The sequence below is a fragment of the Camelus dromedarius genome, chromosome 9 (genome assembly GCF_036321535.1).
Source record: "Camelus dromedarius isolate mCamDro1 chromosome 9, mCamDro1.pat, whole genome shotgun sequence".
Lineage (NCBI taxonomy): Eukaryota > Metazoa > Chordata > Mammalia > Artiodactyla > Camelidae > Camelus > Camelus dromedarius.
Window position 1 is genome coordinate 74,467,192 of NC_087444.1, and position 19,261 is coordinate 74,486,452.

General features: G+C 54.2%; 1 protein-coding gene across 3 annotated transcripts; it reads left to right on the forward strand.

Annotated features, from left to right (window-relative positions):
• Window positions 1–1,984: 1,984 nt before the first annotated feature.
• MED25 (mediator complex subunit 25) lies at window positions 1,985–18,858 on the forward strand. Of its 3 annotated transcripts, none has more exons than XM_031459125.2 (18): window positions 1,985–2,155; window positions 2,251–2,296; window positions 2,560–2,684; window positions 7,795–7,893; window positions 8,284–8,404; window positions 8,671–8,833; window positions 8,957–9,087; window positions 9,325–9,412; window positions 9,501–9,694; window positions 10,119–10,247; window positions 10,709–10,794; window positions 10,874–10,931; window positions 11,033–11,140; window positions 13,406–13,594; window positions 13,905–13,976; window positions 14,098–14,313; window positions 14,541–14,721; window positions 17,038–18,858. In XM_031459125.2, the coding sequence occupies exons 1-18, from the start codon at window positions 2,022–2,024 to the stop codon at window positions 17,280–17,282; spliced, it is 2,385 nt and encodes a 794-aa protein (XP_031314985.1). In that variant the 5' UTR covers window positions 1,985–2,021; the 3' UTR covers window positions 17,283–18,858. The 3 variants fall into 3 exon arrangements, with proteins under 3 accessions (XP_031314985.1, XP_010991470.1, XP_031314986.1); XM_010993168.3 differs by lacking the exon at window positions 17,038–18,858 and adding an exon at window positions 15,189–15,321; XM_031459126.2 differs by lacking the exon at window positions 13,905–13,976.
• The last annotated feature ends 403 nt before the right edge of the window (window positions 18,859–19,261 follow it).

A 19,261-nucleotide genomic window follows, 5' to 3' on the forward strand; every position in this document is an offset into this window, starting at 1 on the left:
CAACAATTATATAAACTGCATCCCCCCCTTTTCTTTTCTTTTTTTTTGTTAATTTCTGTTTCTCTGTCTTTTTGAGGGGGAGGGAAGATTCTTAAAGACTACCCATACCCATACCTCAAATGAAACCATCAATGTTGCAAAAAACAGTGTCATAACACCTAATCTAGCATGTCAGAAAACTGAAGTCCAGGCTAAAAAATCTAATTGTTTATTTTACCATTTGTAATACATGAACAGAAATGATTAAGAATCAGTTCATAGAACCAATCATACATTCAGCTGATCCAAACAGAAGTTTTCTTATAGTTAGTAGGGAAGGCTTTTTTTTTAATTGAGGAATACTCAATTTACAATGTTGTGTTGGAAGATTTTAATTTTAGGTACCATTTTAATCTTTAACTGTTGATCATTTTTCCTTTCTACAACTGACTTTTCCTTTTAATTTTATTTAAAATTTCATTACACTGGCATAAAAAAGGAGGAGCTGCTTTAGATTAAAAGGAATTTAAGAGACATGATGTCTAAATGCGTGCTTGGTCTTTGAACCCTGATGCAAATAAAACAATTCTAAAAAGGCGTTTTGAAAGAATTGGGAAAATGTGATTACGGACTGAAGTGCTTGATGATATTAAGAAATAATTTTGTTAGGAGTGTTAATGGCATAATGTTTATGTAAGAACATGTCCATAACTTTTTAGAGATGTCTGTCAAGCACGTAGAGGTAAAATGATATAATGTTTGGGATTTGCTTTAAAAGCTGTTCAGCAAAGAAAAAAGAAGGGATTGATAAGGTAAATGTGACAAAATGGTGATACTGCTGAGTGCAAAGAAATGCACGCTTTTACCTTGAAATATATTGACACACTGCATTGGAACAAGTCGTCCTGGTTTCCACCCCTACTAGATCACGTCTGAGCCAGTTCATTTCACCCAAAGCCTCCCATCCTCATGGGCTATTTCCAACATTAATTAACACGACAAAGGTAAAATGCTCTATCATTGGACTTTCTATTAGCACTTTTTAATTGATAAAGATGAGCGCCTTTTCAGATGTTTGTTCGCTATTTTTTAATATTTTTTGTATGTAAGAAAAGCCTGCTTAATTTCCTTTCCCATTCAAGGAAGTAAAGTATTTCTATTTTCGTAAGTTTTTATTGATTAGTAAAAGATATTTGTATACTAAATTTCTGTCAACATGTATGTTCCAATGACTTTACCAGTTTATAGTATTGTTTTCAACTTGGTTTATGGAGTCTTTTGAGGACAAATATATGAATATTTTACGTTTTCTGGCTTTGCTGTAATAATAAAAAATTCTTTTTCCAGTCTTTGGGATTATACAGTGTTATGGTTTCTTTTGTTGTATTTACATTTTTAATCCACCTGGAACGTATTTATGTTCCAAGCCAGTTTCTGGCCCGTCTCCCAGAAAACAACTATCAGGTGTTGCTTAGCAACCTCCACTTGGGTTGGAGTTCGGCTTCTTTTCGTGGAAAAAACAGCTGCACTCCCTTCAGAGTTGATTGCAACCTTAAAGCGTTGCCTAGTAACCCCATTTCGGACGATGTGATTGGACCCTTCACACGACCCCCCCCCCATCCCCTCAAGAGCCGAAAGAATTTAACCAGAAACCTAATCTCTCTATTCGAAAACAAGGGCAGCGTAAGCGTTGCATAGCAACCAAGTCTCCTGACCCTCTCATTGGAGCCGCCGTCGAACAGTCGCCCCGCTCAAAAATGGCGGCAGACCCGTCGCTTTCAATATATTTAGCTCTCGTCAGTCCTGCCAGTAACTCACTCTTCCGCAACAGGACCCCAAAGGGGTTCGCAATGTCCCTTCTGAGTTTTGCACACAGTGGGCGAGAGGGAGAATGGAGATAAACCGATGCGCCCTTGGTGCCCCGCACAAACATGGCCGCGGGCGCGTCAGCAGCGACGCAAGGCCGTCCGGCGCAGGTGCGTGCGCGGCGCAGGCGCACTTCCGCTCATCCCGCGGTGGCTGCGGCGGCGGCGGCGCTGGGCATGGTACCCGGGTCGGAGGGCCCGGCCCGCGCCGGGGGCCTCGTAGCTGACGTGGTGTTTGTGATAGAGGGCACGGCCAATCTGGGGCCCTACTTCGAGGGACTCCGCAAGCACTACCTGCTCCCGGCCATCGAGTGAGTGCTGTTTCCACGACTCCGATCCCGCCCTCCGACTTTAGTTTTCCACTGTCTCTTGCCTCACCCAGACCTTTCACTTCCGACCCTCACAGGTATTTTAATGGTGGTCCTCCTGCGGAGACGGACTTCGGGGGAGACGTGAGTCTTGAAGCCTTTTAATTTGAGGAAAGAGGGAAGCTGGGAGTCGGGAATCTTGGGTCTCAGGGAAGAGGGGGCGTGGAACTGGACCCTTGGGTCCGAGGGGGGAGGGGCCCGGGGTCCGGACTCTTGAGTCCTAGGGAGGAGGGGCTGGGGTCTGGACTCCTGGGTCGGAGGGAAGAGGGAGCTGGGAGCTCCGACTCCTCTGAGGGAGAAGGGAGCTGGGGTCCCAGATGAAAAGTTCCTCTGTCCTCCCCTCCCAGTATGGGGGAACTCAGTACAGCCTCGTGGTGTTCAACACGGTGGACTGCGCTCCCGAGTCCTATGTCCAGTGTCACGCTCCCACCAGCAGCGCCTATGAGTTTGTCACCTGGCTGGATGGCATTAAGTGAGCTCTTTTCCGGGCTTCTGGGTGGGTTGGGGGACCCTCTGAGGGGCTTGGGTTTAAGCTGGTATGCGGTAGGTTCTGTGTGCTCGCTCATGTCGCCGTCTGTCTGGTTTGGAAGTAGAAGGGAGGTCCCAGTCAAGGAGGCCTGTGGAACTCCAGCACCCCACGTCCTACTCCCTTTTTGTCTGTCTTTTCTGATTTCTTCTCTAGTCCTCCTTTGTCAGACAGGCACATTGAAGCCGGAGTGCTTCATTTTTTTTTTTTTTTTTTTTTAGTTTAAGTATAGTTGATATACAGTGTTGTTAGTTTTGGTGTACAGCATAATGATTGAGTCATGTATATACATTATATATACACGTATTTTTTTCATATGTTTATTATAGTTTATTACAAGGTATTAAATTACTTCTCTGTACTATACAGTAGGACTTGGTTGTTTATCTATGGAGTGAACTTTGATAGTTCACATTGCAGCCTCTTCCTGATGCCGGCAGCCTGGGGCCACAGCAGGGCTGTACCACAACAGAACTCCCAGACCCAGAAATCCCTGTCCTCTCTGTGTCTAATATAACTTATCTCTAAAAGGGGAACTTTGGGGGAGGGTATAGCTCAGTGGTAGAGTGCATACCTAACACACAGGAGGTCCTGGGTTCAATCCCCAGTAACTTTGTTAAAAATAAATAAATAAATAAACCTAATTAACCCCCCCCAAATAAAAACAAAAATAAAAGGGGAACTTTGATGGTATTTACATTTATCTTATTACATATCCACTGTTGTGTAACGGATTAAAACATAGTGGCTTGTAGAGGGAGGGTATAGCTCAAGTGGTAGAGTGCGTGCTTAGCATACGCAAGGTCTTGGGTTCAATCCCCAGTACCTCCTCCAAAAATAAATAAATAAATAAATAAACCTAATTACCTCCCTCCCCCCCAAACAAACAAAACATATCGGCTTAAAATAACAGACATTAATCATCTTGGGCTGTTTCTGTAAGGAAGGAATTCAGGGGTGGCTTCCATGGATGGTTCTGGCTTCAGGGTCTCTTGTGAAACTGCTGTTAGCCACAGGGCCTCCCCACGAGGCTGCCCAAGTGTCCTCCCAACTTGGCAGCTGGCTGAGTGATCCAGCAAGGAGAGCAAAAGAGGAGGCCACCAAGCTTTTTATGATCAAATCTTGGGAGTCACATATCATTACTTCTGTCACTTTCTGTTTAGTACAGAAGTCAATCCTGGTGAGTGTTTAAGGGCCATGAATACCAGGTGATGGGGATCCTTGGGGACCTGGCTACTGGGACTTCGCGGGGATGCTGTGGGAATTACATGAATTGATGGCTGTTTAAATCAGCCCCTGGCTTGTATTAAGTGCTACTTAGGTGTTTGCTATTACTTCGTGCTTCAGTTTCTTGGTATGCAAACCAGAATGTCTCTGGACACTGTCAAATGTCCCCTTGGAGGCAGAATCCACCCTAGTTGAGAACTGCTGGGATGGATTGTGGTTAAGACTTGAATAACATTAAATCGGGGCTCCCTGGGGTCCAAATCCACGTCTGACGTCTGTCACGTCTCTAGCACCCATCATAAGGCCTGGCACAAAGGTCTAAGGAAAACTTTGTTGAATGAGTGAGGCCATTAACGAATGCCCAAGATGCACTTTGTACTCTGATTCTCCCTGGTAAACTCTTACGTAGACATCAAGACCCAACTCTGATGTTCTTGCCCTGCTTCTAGCAAGCAGCCAGTTGCTCCTTCCTCTGCCCCCATTGCTCCCAGGTGTTTCCCTGTCACAGCCCCACACCTCTGGAATGCGAATGTCCAGGACGTGAGGGTTTCTCCACTGTCTGCTTCCAGCTGGGGCCTGGTACCCCAGAGGCCTCAGGAGACTTTCACTGAGTAAATGAACAAGTGAAAGTTACGAGGACAATAATCAAGAAACCAAACCTTCTGATGGGTGTCAGGAAATGCAGGCAAACCCCCTTATTTAAAAATGTCAAGGGCGCTGGGAAGATAAGAGGGAAATACTTTTGGAATACTTTCATCCCATGTCCACCCTCCTCCTTAACCAGCTTAGAAATACACTGTACCTTTAAACAAATAGAAGCTTTGGATGCTGTGTGCTCCCCAGAATCCTCCCAATCAGCTGATAAATGTTTTAAGCCATTATGTAGTACTCACAGTCGTCACTGTTTCATCAGGTCCCATGTAACCCATCTAATTCAGTTTTGGTGTCCTGGGCTAGTCTGTAACAGAGATCACAAAGAAAGTCAGCAAGTTCTGTTCCCACTTGGAGAAATCTCATCTTCTCCCAGAATGCACACTCCTGAAGGAACAAAGTATACAGTGTGATTCCTGAAATGTCCTTGCTTGGACATTGTTACATTTGTGATGTGATATTTCCTTTCTTACCGGAGGGGGCGACTCCCCCTCCCCTCTCCAGCTAATATCCAGCATCAAAAAGACTAGAGGTAGAAGGGAAATAGCCCAAGTTGTCTTTCCCATCGTGTTGGGACAGCGTGTTTGTTCATTCGTTCATTTGTGCATTCATTCAATAAACGTTCGGAGGGCAAATTGTCCCAGGTGCCAGGGAGTCAGGAGATGTGAGACAGTCAAGTCCTGGCCCTTGGAGCAGGGGATGGGCCTCACTGCGGGCCTGGCTGCAGAAAGTCCTCGGTCAGGGCTGCCTACTCTGCATGTTCTTTCATTTTGACCAGTCCCTCTGGGGGCCTCCAGGGACCCATCAGCCTGTGAAAGTAAGTGACAAAGGCGTGGCTGTGACATCTGGCAGAATGGTCCTGGGGGTGAGAGGACAAGGTAGCAGTGAGAGTCAAAGAGTCCACCTGGATTGCCCGGGGCACTTCTTCCTTTCATTTTTACTTTAGGTTTTATAACTGAGGGGTTTATTTGGAATTAAGATTTATCAGCAACTTTATGGTGTTTATAACATATTTTGCAACTGGCTGTGTTTTTCCCCCACCCCCCCATTTCTTTAAGCTTTAGGATCTCAAAGTGGTCAGTCAGTCCCGTTTTCCCTCAGAAATTACTTTTTAACAACTGAGGTTGCAGAGAGGGTATAGCTGGGTGGTAGAGCACGTGCTTAGCGCACATGAGGCCCTGGGTTCAATCCCCAGTACCTCCATTTAGAAAAAAAAAAAACTGAGGTGAAATTCACATAACCCAAGTGGTTATTTTAAAGTGAACAATTCAGTGGCATTTAGTACATTTGCGACGTGGTGCAGCCATCTCCTCTGTTTAGTTTTGGAAGGAACAGGTTCATCCCCCTAGAAGGAGATCCTGCGTGCCTGAAGCAGTCACTTCCTATGTCTTGTCCTGCCCACTCACCCCTGTCCCCATAGCTGTGAAAATGGCTGGATTTCTTCCAGCACAGGAAGCTGGCAGTGGCTCCAGGGTTTGGGTATTTTGGGAGAATTCGGGGGGCAGAACAGAGGGGTCATGCATTGGTGGCTGCTTTATTCAGCAGTACCCTGTGGGTCCTGGGGCATATCCTGGGGCTGGCTCAGACCACTTTGTCTCCCTCGCTGAGGGCTGCACTGTCTGGAGGGGGATGGTGGGCGGTGGAAGGAAGCTTGAAAGTCACTGCACTGGGGGACATGTGATGTGATTGAGAGTGGACCTGAAAATCAGGCAGGTAGGGAGTGCTTCCTGTAGGAGGGTGACACTGGGCTGGGTGTCCGGAGAGATAAGCAGGGACTCCACCTGGGCTGGCAGGGGTGGGTACATGGTCTAGGGGTGGACAGCACAGGCAGAGGCCTGGACATGTGGCAGATCACAAAGTCCAGGGACGTGTGAGGCCTCCTGGAGGACTTGCACCCAGAGAAGGACAGAGCAGGGAGGCAGGCAGGGCCCCAGATGCCTGGCTGAGGGCTTGGCTCTATTCTGGCCTCGATGGACAGGTTTGGATTTGTAGCCATTTATTTAACGCACATTTCCCGAGGCCTCCCCTGTGTCAGACGTGGGGGGAGCAGTGAGGCTGGGGCCAAGAGAGGACTCAGACTCGGTCCCTGCCTTGTGAGGAGACAGGTGCAGCTAGAGACACAGGGGCCATGTTTCAGAGTGACAGGGCCCCTAGGGCTCCCAGAGCGGGGCCCCGTCTGCACAGATGTCCCCTGCAGCAAAGGGTCAGCCTTGCAACCACGTGACCCAAAGGTTTGCAGTAGCAACAGCTGCACCCTAGCAGAGGCCTGCTACATGCCACACAGGGACAGACACCGGTGACCCCTCTGTAGATCAGGTGGAGGAGAAACCCACATCCCTGTGTGCAGTAGTTTCCTGGGGCTGCACTAACAAGGTCTGAAAACTGGGTGGCTTAGAACAGCAGAATTTGAGAGTTTCACAGCTCTGGATCCAGGAATCTGAGATCAAGGTGTGGGCAGCGCTCTGCTCCCTCTGGAACTTGTAGGGGAGAGTCCTTCCTTGTCTCTTCCAGCCTCTGGTCACCCCAGATATCCCCAGCTTGCGGCAGTGCCACTTTGATCTCCCTGTGGCGTTCTTCTCCCTGTGTCTCGTCACATCCACATCATCTTTCCTCTGAGTGTGTCTGTTTCTGTGTCCTAGTTCCCCCCTTTTTATGAGGACACCAGTCATGTCAGTTTAGGGTCCCCTCTGATGACCTCATGGTACCTGATTGCCTCTGGAAAGACCCTATTTTCAAATAAGGTCACATTCTGAGGCTCTGGGGGTTAGGACTTCAACATATCGTTTAGAGGGGACACAATTCAACCCATAACACAGTGGGACAACCCAGGGGGGGCCTGCATACCAGGCTGGGAAGGTCAGGTGAGGCCAGGGCATTGGGACACAGCACAGGATCTGGGGCTTAGTGTTCCGGGCCTTTTCTCTTTTCCTTCCCATGGGGTCTCTTGCCTGGGGGGCTCCCTTGTATGAGATGACAGATGTCCCCTGTCCTTGCTCTCTGGGCCTGGTGCAGTGCCAGCACTGGGGACGGAGCAGTGTCCCCTCCCCAAGGTGCGCAGTCCAGTGCGGGGAGAGGGATGACCCAGGTGCAGGCCCTTCCAGGGTGGCCTGGGGTCAGGGAGGTGGCAGCCCTGGTCACCCCCATGGCTCCTGGGGACTGACTGCCTGGCCCCCTGCAGGTTCATGGGCGGGGGTGGCGAGAGCTGCAGCCTCATCGCCGAAGGTCTCAGCACTGCCCTGCAGCTGTTCGACGACTTCAAGAAGATGCGGGAGCAGATGTGAGTGTGCCCGGCGTGTGGGGCTGTGTCCATCTCTGTCTGCCTGGCTTGGAACCTGCTTTGCCTGTCACAGGACTCCACCCCAGCCTCACAACGGGGAGTTGGGTGTGCTCTGCGGGCCGGGCCCTTGGGGCCAGGAGGCAGGAGGTGTCCCCAGGCCCGTGCCCATTCTCAGTGTCCTCATTAGAGAGCGGAGCCAGCTCGGGGTCTGCTTCCTGCTGGCCCTGCTCGCTGGGCAAGTCTCAGTGTTCTCATCTGAGAAATGGTGTCCTCACTCCTGACTTCTGTGGGGCAGGGGACTTGAACCTCTGCTGGGTCTGGGTCTGGGTCTGGGTCTTTTCTCAGGGTCCCTGTTGCCACCTGCCCCACATCTTTCCTTGTCCCCGGCAGTGGCCAGACGCACCGAGTCTGCCTTCTTATCTGTAACTCGCCCCCGTACCTGCTGCCTGCTGTGGAGAGCACCACGTACTCGGGGTGCACGACCGAGAGCCTTGTGCAGAAGATAGGGGAGGTGAGAACTGTATCTGAGGGAGGAGGGCTGGGGCCTGGCATCCAGGGTCACAGAGTAGTCAGACTCTGGGGCCAGCCCTGCTCCTGTTGAAAGCACTGTAATCCGGACTCCCTCCAGGCAGCTGACACAGGTCTTGTGGTTTCCTGGCCTAAGGGCTGATGGGAATTTGGTTTCAGGGCCCAGCAGGTGTCACAGCTTGGGCGGAGGGCGGGGTGGGGAGGTTGGCCCCTGTGGCATCCGCCTGACTGCTCCTCCCGCTCCTGCAGCGCGGGATCTACTTCTCCATTGTGTCTCCCCGAAAGCTGCCTGCCCTGCGGCTTCTGTTTGAGAAGGCGGCTCCTCCGGCCATGCTGGAGCCACTGCAGCCGCCAGCAGACGTGAGCCAGGACCCGCGGCACATGGTGCTGGTGCGGGGGCTTGTGCTGCCCGGTGAGGCCTGGGTGCTGGTGAGGGGACGCAGGGGCGCCCTCCCCGGCTCCCTCTGAATTGGATTTTCTTCCTCTCTCTCAAATCCCTTCTTGTGGGGATCGACTCTCCATCCTTGGCTCTCAGTTGGGGGTGGCTCGGCCCCAGGCCCCCTCCAGCCAAAGCAGCCTGTGCCCCTGCCTCCAGCTCCACCCTCAAGTGCCTCGCTCTCGGCAGCCCCCCAGCAGCCCCTGCCCCCCGTGCCCCAGCAGTACCAGGTACGGACATTCAAGAAAGGGATCCGCTCCTGGGCCTTGCAAGAGCCCTGGCTCCTTGGGAGAGATCTAGTTGGATGTTGGGCTTTGTGGGATGATGAGAGTGTCCTTGAGACGTCTGGAGGCTGGAGCTCTTGGGGCTGGGGAATCCCATCCTGGGGAACGGGGTGGGAGTCACGAGCTCTTATGCGATTGGAGATGGGGTGTGTGGTCTTCACCAGCCCCTCTCTCTGTCACCAGGTCCCTGGGAACCTGAGTGCAGCTCAAGTGGCTGCTCAGAATGCAGTGGAGGCTGCCAAGAACCAGAAGGCTGGGCTGGGCCCTCGCTGTGAGTCCAGGGGTGAGGATGAGGGTGGGGACCAGCCCAGCCTCTTCCACACACCCGTCCCCACGTCTTCCCTTGGTGTCTCCCACAGTCTCGCCCATCAACCCTCTTCAGCAAGCCGCTCCAGGAGTGGGGCCTCCCTACAGCCAGGCCCAGGCTCCCCCGCTGCCCCCAGGGGCCCCTGGCGCCCCCAAGCCACCACCTGCTTCCCAGCCCAGCCTAGTCTCCACTGTGGCCCCTGGCCCAGGCCTGGCGCCCCCTGCGCAGCCTGGGGCACCATCCATGGTAGGTGTCAGCCTCCCTGCTTCTGACGCAGTGCAGGGGAGAAGCAGCTGGCCTTTCTGGGAAGGCCCAAGGGCATGTGGATCTTGTTCTGGGACCTCAGGGGCTTGTGGGGCTTGTGGTACAGGCGACCCTGAGACTAGTGGGTCTGAATCATGACAGAATCATGGGGCTTGTGGTTCCAGGTGTTCTGAGGAGCCCAAGGGGTCCTGAGAGTCGAGGACATCATGGGGCTTGAGAGTCTTTGAGTCCTGCAGGATCAGAGCACTTCTGGTCCCAGGGATGGCAGAGTGGTGTTCCTGGCCTGGGGTGCAGAGGGAGGGACCTTTGTCTGGTTTTGCACATTGATTGGTCTGTCTCTCAGGACAGCCCCTCCCAGGAGATGATCTGACCCTGTACCCTTGCCCTCTTTCCTCCCCTCTCTCAGGCGGGCACTGTGGCCCCAGGAGGGGTGAGCGGCCCTTCTCCGGCCCAGCTCGGGGCCCCAGCCCTCGGCGGACAGCAGTCAGTCTCCAATAAACTCCTGGCCTGGAGCGGGGTCCTCGAATGGCAGGAGGTGAGTAGGCATGTGGCTCCATGGGGCCAGGCCTGGTGGGGTGCAGGGCCAGGACAGCACCTCCATGGGGTCATGGGACTTGCAGTCCTGAGGATAGTCCCAAGGAAGCATGGGACTTGGAGCCCAGAGTCCAGGACCTGGGAGGTAGTAAAAATCAGGTTGTAGGTCAAGAGCCCAGAGAAGTCTGAGATTCTGGGTCTAGGGAGGGGCCCAGGGGATTGTGGCATCTAGGGGACAAAGGGTTATGGGATTTGGGGGTGAGAGGAGGAGCCTCAACATTGGTGGAAGTTGAAGGCTGGAGAATTGGGGGATTGACAGACTGGTGGAGGGGTCCAGGGCTCGTGGGACTTAAACTGGGGGCGATCCTGAGCTTTGGAGCTCCCAGGACAGGGCAGAAGAGGTCAAGGGGACTGAGGCTCAGGGCCTGTCTTCACCTTGACATGCCCTTCTTTCCCCCTCAGAAGCCCAAACCTGCCTCCGTGGATGCCAACACCAAGCTGACCCGGTCTCTGCCTTGCCAGGTCTACGTGAATCATGGCGAGAACCTGTAGGTGGCGGCCAGTGGGTGGGGTGGGCTGGGATGCGCCTCTCCCTGACGCCTCTCCTGATGTCGCTCCCCACCCCAGGAAAACAGAGCAGTGGCCCCAGAAGTTGATCATGCAGCTCATCCCGCAGCAGCTGCTGGTGAGTGGCGGGCGGAGGACAGCCACCCGCCCTCTTTTGCCTCTGTCCTCCACTCCTCACATCCCTACTTGGCATGCCGGTGACCTCCATGTCTCCCGCAGACCACCCTGGGCCCTTTGTTCCGGAACTCAAGGATGGTCCAGTTCCACTTCACCAACAAGGACCTGGACTCCCTCAAAGGCCTCTATCGCATCATGGGCAACGGCTTCGTGAGTGGGCCAGGCGGGCGGCCGGGCGGGCGGCCCCTCCCTGTCCTCCTGGGCCCAAGGGAGCCACTTTTGATGGCTGCCTTTGTGGCCTTGGGCTCCTCAGCCTTCCTCTAAGGCCTTAACCTTTTTTATCATTGTAGTAAACACCAGATCTCAGTATATGACACTTAGGAACAATTAGGCGGAAGCTCTGGGCTCTGTCAGGGTTTGCTGGGTGTATTGGTTTCCCAGGGCTGAGATCAATATTAATGTGTCCTCTCGCCCTCCTGGAAATGAGAAGGCTGAATGAAATTGGGGTATTCGTAGGGCTATGCTTGCTGAGGGCTCTAGGGGAGACCCTTCCTTGTCCCTGTAGCTCGTGGCCCCAGGCAGGATCATCTGTAGGCAACGAAACTTGTCTCTTTCCGTCCTCACGTGGCCGTCTTCCTTGTCCGTGTCTTAATGTTCTCTTCCCTGTGTGTGTCCCTGTGTTACGAGCACACCAGCCATTTGGATTAAGGCTCACTTTCATAATCTCACCTTAACTTGTTACATCTACAAACACCCTGTTTTCAAAGAAGGTCATGGTCACCAGTGCTGGGGTTTGGAACCTTGACATGTCTTTTTGGAGGAGACAGTTCAACTTGTTAACACTGAGGGAGCCTCTCTCTAAATAGGAACAGAACCAGTTATTGAGTCTATCCTGAGGACCTGGCACTTTTCCAGGAGAGGGGACTTTCGGTGGATTACATCATAGAATCCTCCAGAAAATCCTACAAAGAAAGCGTTTCTGAGAGTTAAGAATGCTTCTGGCTGCAAATCACAATACACCCAACCAGCAGAGTTTTTAGAACAGTACAGATAATGGTGTGGGTGGGGGTAGGACCTAAAACAACAGTTTGTTATTTCTCACAGTTCTGTGTGTCAGCTGGGCTGATCTCATTTGGGGACTCTTGCGGGATTACCATCAATTGGCGGCTGGGACCGTGGTCATCTGAAAGCTCGACTGGCTCCTAGATAGCCCACGCACATGGTGCGGCCTGGCAGCTGGGGTTCACCTGGGTCTGGCCATCTGAGTGCCTATGTGTGGCTTCCCAGTGTGGGTTGAGCTTCATCATAGCATAGCAGCCGGGTTCTGCGAGGAATGTCCCCAGAGTGAGCATTGTACGAACAGGTATTTATTTGCGACATATAACAGGACGTCCAGAGGCGGTAGCTCTCAGGGTTAGTCTTGTAGCCCTGTGACATCAGGGCCAAGGTCTCTGGTTCTCTTGGCTTCTCTCTTTTGGTCCTAAGATGGCTGTCGAAGCTTGAAAAGTCTTGTATGACTTGACGTAGGAAGGCAGGAAGGAGGCGTGGCATCAGCCCTGTATTTCCCTTTCTTCAGGAAAACACTGCCACTCCCTCAAGCAGGTTTCCCTCCATCTCCTGGGCCAGACCCAGGCCACCAGGCCACCCCAAGTGGCATAGGAAACCATCAGGGAACAGGTGCCCGTTGTGTAGGGCCTGGACATGTTGCTACCCAGACAGAATTAGGGTTCTCTACGCGGGGGAGACAGGCAGAGGGACATTGGGTGGGCACCTAGCAGGGTCGGCCTTGGGTGAGAAGCCAAGGCCAGAGGACATAAACTCACTTGGCCAAGGTCCTTGAGGAGGGACCTCAGTCTTGTCAGACCCTCCGCCCCTGCAAGCCCCTCTTCTGAACACCCTGTGTATTAGCAGCCTCATCTCGCGTTCGTTAATATTTCCCGGGCACTTGTGGTGTGTCCAGCTGTGGGCAGGATGCCTGGTGTATAGTGGCGTGTCCCAGAGTCACAGCTGCCTGGTGATGTTGGCCCTGCTCCCCGTGGTTCTCACTGCGGATGCTGAGGCCGAGATGGGTGTGGCGCCCTCAAGGGTCTCTTGGGTCCCTGGGCTGGTCACAGTATCTGCTGCCACCATGGATCACACACTTTGGGTGGCAGCTCTGTGTTGAGGCCCCTCCCTCTCAGCCATGAACCCCCCCAGTGGCACTTGGAAGAGGGCAGCCCACTGGCCGAGGTGAGGACAGGGGGCCAGGATGGGGCTCCACTTCTCTACTCTCCCACCCGGAACTCAGCCTCGCCCTATGCCTTTCAGTGCCCAGCTCTCTGGAGCAGCCTCCAGCCAAACCTCAAGCCTCATTAACCTTCTAGAGCAGGAACCTTGCCGCTCCTGGCCTGCGGGGTTTCTAGAACCTTCTAAAACCCATCAGGGTGGAGAACCCCCTCTTCCAGGGTGTGACTGGTTTCCCCTGTCCCCTGGCAGGCGGGCTGCGTGCACTTCCCCCACACGGCCCCTTGCGAGGTGCGCGTGCTCATGCTCCTGTACTCGTCCAAGAAGAAGATCTTCATGGGCCTCATCCCCTATGACCAGAGTGGCTTTGTCAACGGCATCCGGCAGGTCATCACCAACCACAAGCAAGTCCAGCAGCAGAAGCTGGAGCAGCAGCGCGGGGTGAGCTGCACCCCAATGTTTGACCCACCTATGTGGGCCCTGGTGCTCACAGCCAGGCCCCCTGGGGCCCACCCGGGGCTCCAGTGCCGAGTTCAGTCCCATTCCCCATATTTCCTTGCAACCTTTCCCTCCCTTTCTAGTGTTCTTGTCCAAGCTCTGAAACACAGTCCCCTCTTGGGGACCTGGGAACCCCCCCACCCCCAAAGAAAATGTGCCCAGCTCCTGACAGGTTCCCTTCCAGGGCCCAGATCTGCCCCGACATGGGGACTTCCCACTCAGTCACTGATCTGCGCCCTCTCTCCCCGCACAGATGGGGGCACAGCAGGCACCCCCTGGGCTGGGCCCCATTCTGGAGGACCAGGCAAGGCCCTCGCAGAATCTGGTGAGGACAGGGCCAGTGGGGTCAGGGCCAGGGTGGGGGAGGCCCCAGAAGATGCTGTGATTCTGACCTGAGCTTGAGGTGTCTGGGCACTCCGTCCCTCACCCCTGTCTCTTCCCCTCAGCTCCAGCTCCGCCCACCGCAGCCCCAGCCTCAGGGTTCTGTGGGGGCCTCAGCGGCTGCAGGGCAGCCCCAGCCCCAGGGTGCCGCCCAGGCCCCCCCAGGCGCCCCACAAGGACCTCCTGGAGCAGCCCCTGGCCCACCTCCTGGACCCATCCTTCGGCCCCAAAACCCTGGGGCCAACCCCCAGCTGCGGAGCCTCCTTCTCAACCCACCACCGGTGAGACTTGGGGGTGGGGGGCAGATGGGAGCTGTAGGTCTCCAGCCCTGACAGTTTCATTCCTTTCATCTCAGAGAAGGGAGATTGGTTTGATCGGAGGGTGTGAGTGAAGCCCCACTTGGCTCCTCCCTATGTGTCTTATGTAGATTTATGCTAAGATTCCTTTGAATGGAGGGTGAGGGGGTTCTCCACCAAGGGCCTCTGAGCCACTTTTTTTGTTCCTCCAGCCGCAGACTGGGGTGCCCCCACCCCAGGCGTCTCTCCACCACCTCCAGCCACCAGGGGCCCCTGCACTGCTGCCCCCACCACACCAGGGCCTGGGGCAGCCCCAGCTGGGGCCCCCCCTCCTGCACCCGCCGCCCACCCAGTCCTGGCCTGCTCAGCTTCCCCCGAGGGCTCCACTGCCAGGTAAGGGGGCTCGGGGGAGGCTGGGGTTTGGACTGAGTGTCCCCACAGCCCCTGGGCTGGAGCCCCAAAGCCAGTGACTTCTTGGAAGTGAAGTCCTGGGATTCAAGAACAGCGGGTGCCCCATGGCTCTTGAGGGCTCTAAAGGCTTCTGGGAAATACAGCCCAGGGGACCGAGAACCAGGGAGGCCAGAGCTCTCCTGATTTCCCTCCTGCGTGTCTTCCTGGGGTCGCTGGGAAACGTAGTCTTAGGGCCAGAGAGATACACTGGGGGACGGGTTCCCAAAGGCTCATGGGAAACAGAATCTCTATGGTCACATGGGGTCAGAAGGCGCTTCCATGGGTCCACCCAGGACTTCCTAGACAACTCTGCCTTGGGCTTCCAGAGGAGGAGGGAGGAAGCAGGCCCAGGGCCCTCCAGGGCCCCAGGGACTACTGGGAGATGCAGTCCCTTCCCCACTGCCCCCCAGGTCAGATGCTGCTGAGCGGGGGTCCCCGGGGCCCGGTCCCCCAGCCGGGCCTGCAGCCCAGCGTCATGGAGGACGACATCCTCATGGACCTCATCTGAACCCCCGACACCCAATAAAGTTCCTTTTAACACACGCCCCGGCTCCCGTCACTGACATCCCCCAGGACTGGGCAGGAGATGGGGGGAGACATCTCTGTCCTTGCTCTCGCTTCAACAGACATCCCTGAGGCCCCAGGCTGGTGAGGCCAGGGCCTTGGCGGTGAGTCAGGCAGTCTGGTGTAGCCTGGCTCCAGGCAGATGTGGAGGCAGCAGGCAGAGCTCCAGGGACCATGAGCGCTCGTGGAGGTAGAGAGGGTGCCCGACAGGCCCGGCAGAGGCCTCTGAGCCATCTAGGCTCAGCAGGGTCTTGTGAGAGGCAGGAGGCAGGGAGGCCGGGAAGGAAGGACGCAAGTGGTGATCCAGGTGCAGAGACAGGAAAGGAATGTGTGTGGCAGGAGGAACCTTGGGGTGTCCTGAGGAGCAAATTAGTCGATGCTTCTGGAGCCCAAGCATAAGGGATGGAGGGCTGAGAGAGGTGGGCAGGTGCCAGGCCTGGGTGGGATGGATTAGATTCCAAACAGAGCGGCTGGAGGCTTTTCCTCGGGACACTCAAGAGCTGCAGGCAGCCACGAATTGGGGCCAGCCTGGGTTGGCTGAGTGTCAGAAAGACCCCCCTGGGCTACAGGGTGCAGCGGGGCAAAATGGGAGTCAGGAAAGCAGGTAGGGTTCTGGGGTGATATTCCTGGGGAGAGGCAAGGCCAGAGGAGGGGCCAGGGCAGAGGTGGGGGGTGGAAAGAGTGAGGCCAGGGATTGATATGCCATGCAAAGAAAGTTGGGAGTGTAGGGGTGGGGTCAGGGGCAGGTGCTGGTAGACGGTGGGCCTCCCTGAGGTCGGGAGCTGGGAGAAGGAGCCAGTAGTGAGTGCTGATGGTCTAAGGATATCCGAGTGACAGGCTGTGTGGGGAGCTCAAGGCGTGACCTTAGGGGACAGTGTATATCTGGTGGTTATAGCTACAGGAGTGGATGAGATCTCATGTGGAGAGGGTCCCCATCAGAGACTGACCTTCCAGGGCCTTGGACAGGGTGGACCATGGGGCCGTCCTGGAGGTGTGAAACCCAGTGGGGAACAGTTTTGAGAGGTAGTGAGGCCAGGGGCCTGACGGACGTCCTTAGAGAAACGTCCAGGGGACGGCCTGATACAGACCCAGGTCTGGAGCACAGGGGCGCTCCAGCCCGGAGGCAGAGAATTAGTTGTCTGTTGTCAGACCCTAGGCCAGTGTTGCTCAGAGTGTGGTCCCTGGCTGGACCACTGGCATCCACATTGTGTGAGATGCTGGTTAACATCAGATTCCTGGGCCCCATCCCAGGAGAGAGGTTGCAATCTGGTGGCCCGTGGGCCACTCTACAGTTGAGTTTTGTTTGGTTTTCCCTGTGTTAGCATATGTGGCATTTTTTCCTAACGAGTTAGCTGTAAAAATCGGGGTAATTTACACACACTTTCAAGCGCACACACACACACACACACACACACACACATAGACAGACAAAATCTGCAGTCTTGACTTCTCTTCACAAGTCAGAAGATCTGGCACCCCTGGGCCCGCCCTTCTGCCTAGCCACAACGGCTGGAGCTGCCCCCTTCTGCAGGGCAGGTGCTCTCTGGTTCGCCACAGTCCCCACCACTCCCTCCTGCCTCCCCCAGCACGAGGCAGAAGGCCCTTGCCTTCGGCTCGGGGCTTGCACTGTTGTGGTTCCTGTGGTGGCATTCGGAGACAGTGAAATCTTTCTTGTACCCATGTCTCTACCAAAAGTGGCAAAACGAAAGAGAGAACGCGAGGGCCACGTGTTTCGCGAGAAATGGGAGCGAGCCTATTTCTTTGTGGAGGTGAAGAGCCTGCCCACGTGTCTAATATGCAAAAAAATCGTGTCTGTGTTGAAAGAGTACAACCTGAGGCGTCACTATGAGTCCAAGCACAGTAAGAGCTTCGACCAGTACACGGAGCAGACGCGAGACGCGATCCTCAACGAACTGAAAAAGGGCCTCAAGTGTCAGTAGGGCTTTCGCTTTGGGAAGCAGATGTAGGCGCAGCGGTGAGGGAACCGCATTGAAAGACTCCCCCTCTTTGGGGCATTAAAACCCCCTCGACAGGCGAATTTGTAAAGGAGCAGAAACAATGTGACCCAGACAGAAACCCGCGTCCATCTGGACCGTCGTTTCAGTGTAGCCGACGTTCGCGTCACACGGGGAGGCGAGGACAGGTCCGAAGATGTCCCAAGTCCAGTGGCTTGAAAGAGTCAAATCAATCGTGGCCTTTTTTCTATCGCTGCTCATGAACTACAACCACCCAGTTAGCTTTATTTATTTGTGGCGTGGAGAACTCCGACTTGACAAGGCAGACCCGACACTGAGAAGTGAGCCGTTCTGTACTGTGTACTGAGAAAAGCACACAGTCTCACCCAGGCCAGTCCGGAGGCCTGAGCACGGCTCCAGACCATGGTGGCAACCCAACCGTCAGTGTCACGGGGGACCCGGGCAGGACGCCTCCATCCCAGGTGACATTTGTCAAGGACACCAGCCAGGTCGTTGTATCCATCACCAGGCATCAAACTGTGCTAAGAAAGTCAGCAGAACACACCATGGACTTCCTCACCATGCTTTTGTACCTTAACCATGGGCAGGTTGGTGGTGAACTTGCCCCGATGTATTTTGATAGTTGTTCTGTGACCCAATCATCACGGGTTGTGTGGAAGAAATCTGAACCATTGCATTCAGTCTACTCTCTCATTTCAGACAAGGCCAAAGCCACACCTTGGTTCCCACAAGAAGGTCAGTCAAAGACTGTTGGTTGAAGTTCCCACCTTCCCAGACACTCTTTTTTTCTCTGCAAGGACGTTCACAAACAGCTACTTGAATGTATGATCATATTCATCTGGTTCTGGCAAAAAAAAAAAAAAATGGGGGACATCCTGACTCCCTCTTCTTTGCTACAGTTGGTGTCCAGAAATGAAGAACGTGGTCCAGACAACAGGCACCCAGATTGTGGGGTCAAAGACCACATTCCCCGCAAGGCTCTCTGCACCCAGACTTTGTAAAAATGAACTAATACTGTCCAGTTTGTCTCTGTTGGCTAACCTCCATCACGTGAATGCAGACCGCAGATAGGAGTCACCAGGCTCCAGGGCAGCGGGCCGCTGGTTCCTAGGTGGGATTCGGATGGAAGATTCCAGCCCTCCACCTCTCTCCAGTCATTGCCCTGAGTCTCCATGTTTGGAAGCGTCCTCACTTGTGAACAGCCATTTTTCTGTTACAAAACTGAATCAAATGAAACCCTGCTCCCAGCTTCCGGAGTCAAGGTTGAGGTCCCCACCGCACCCCCACTCCGCCACCACCGTGACATCCAAGGTCTGCCGTGGACATTGGGGTGTGGAAGGGATGTGGTCAGCCTCCTGGCTTCAAGCCCGAGGAGCAGAAGAATTACGGAAAGAGAAAACATTTTAATAGTTTAAATATTTCTATTTTTCAATTTGTATTTTTTCAATTTTGAATTTGAAAGACGAACCCCAGTTTCCTGCCTGTTTGTATTATGTTCCATGCATTCACCATAGTTCAGTAAAGGTTCGATTTGATTATATTCCTGGCCAGCGTCGACTTTTCTTATACCTGGCGAGTTCACTCATTTGTGTGGCCCGCCTGGCGCCTGCAGGCATTTGAGTTTACGATCCCTGCCCTAGAACCCTGGAGGTGAACCCCGGCTGGAAGGGAGGTGGGGCCTCGGTGATTTGGATGCAGAGACGGAGCGGGAGTCCCCGGTGGCAGCCGAAGTGGGGCGAGTGGGTGAGGTTCCCCAGGCAGCATGTATAGCAGGGCTTGCTGAAAACTCAGATGGCTCCAGGGACCAGGCAGGTGATGGAAATGTGTGAAGCGGACACAGGCGTGAGGTGACAGGGATTGACGGGGACTGTGGCGAACTTGGGGTGCACTTGCCCCGCCTCCTAACGGCACGCAAATTAAAGCCCCCCAAACACTGTGAGGAC

Coding starts and splice junctions, on each gene's coding strand:
- MED25 (XM_031459125.2), top strand. CDS start 2,022: ATGGTACCCGGGTCGGAGGGCCCGGCCCGCGCCGGGGGCCTCGTAGCT. Junction 9,088..9,324: donor CCGTGCCCCAGCAGTACCAG/GTACGGACATTC, acceptor CTCTGTCACCAG/GTCCCTGGGAACCTGAGTGC. Junction 10,932..11,032: donor TCATCCCGCAGCAGCTGCTG/GTGAGTGGCGGG, acceptor TGTCTCCCGCAG/ACCACCCTGGGCCCTTTGTT.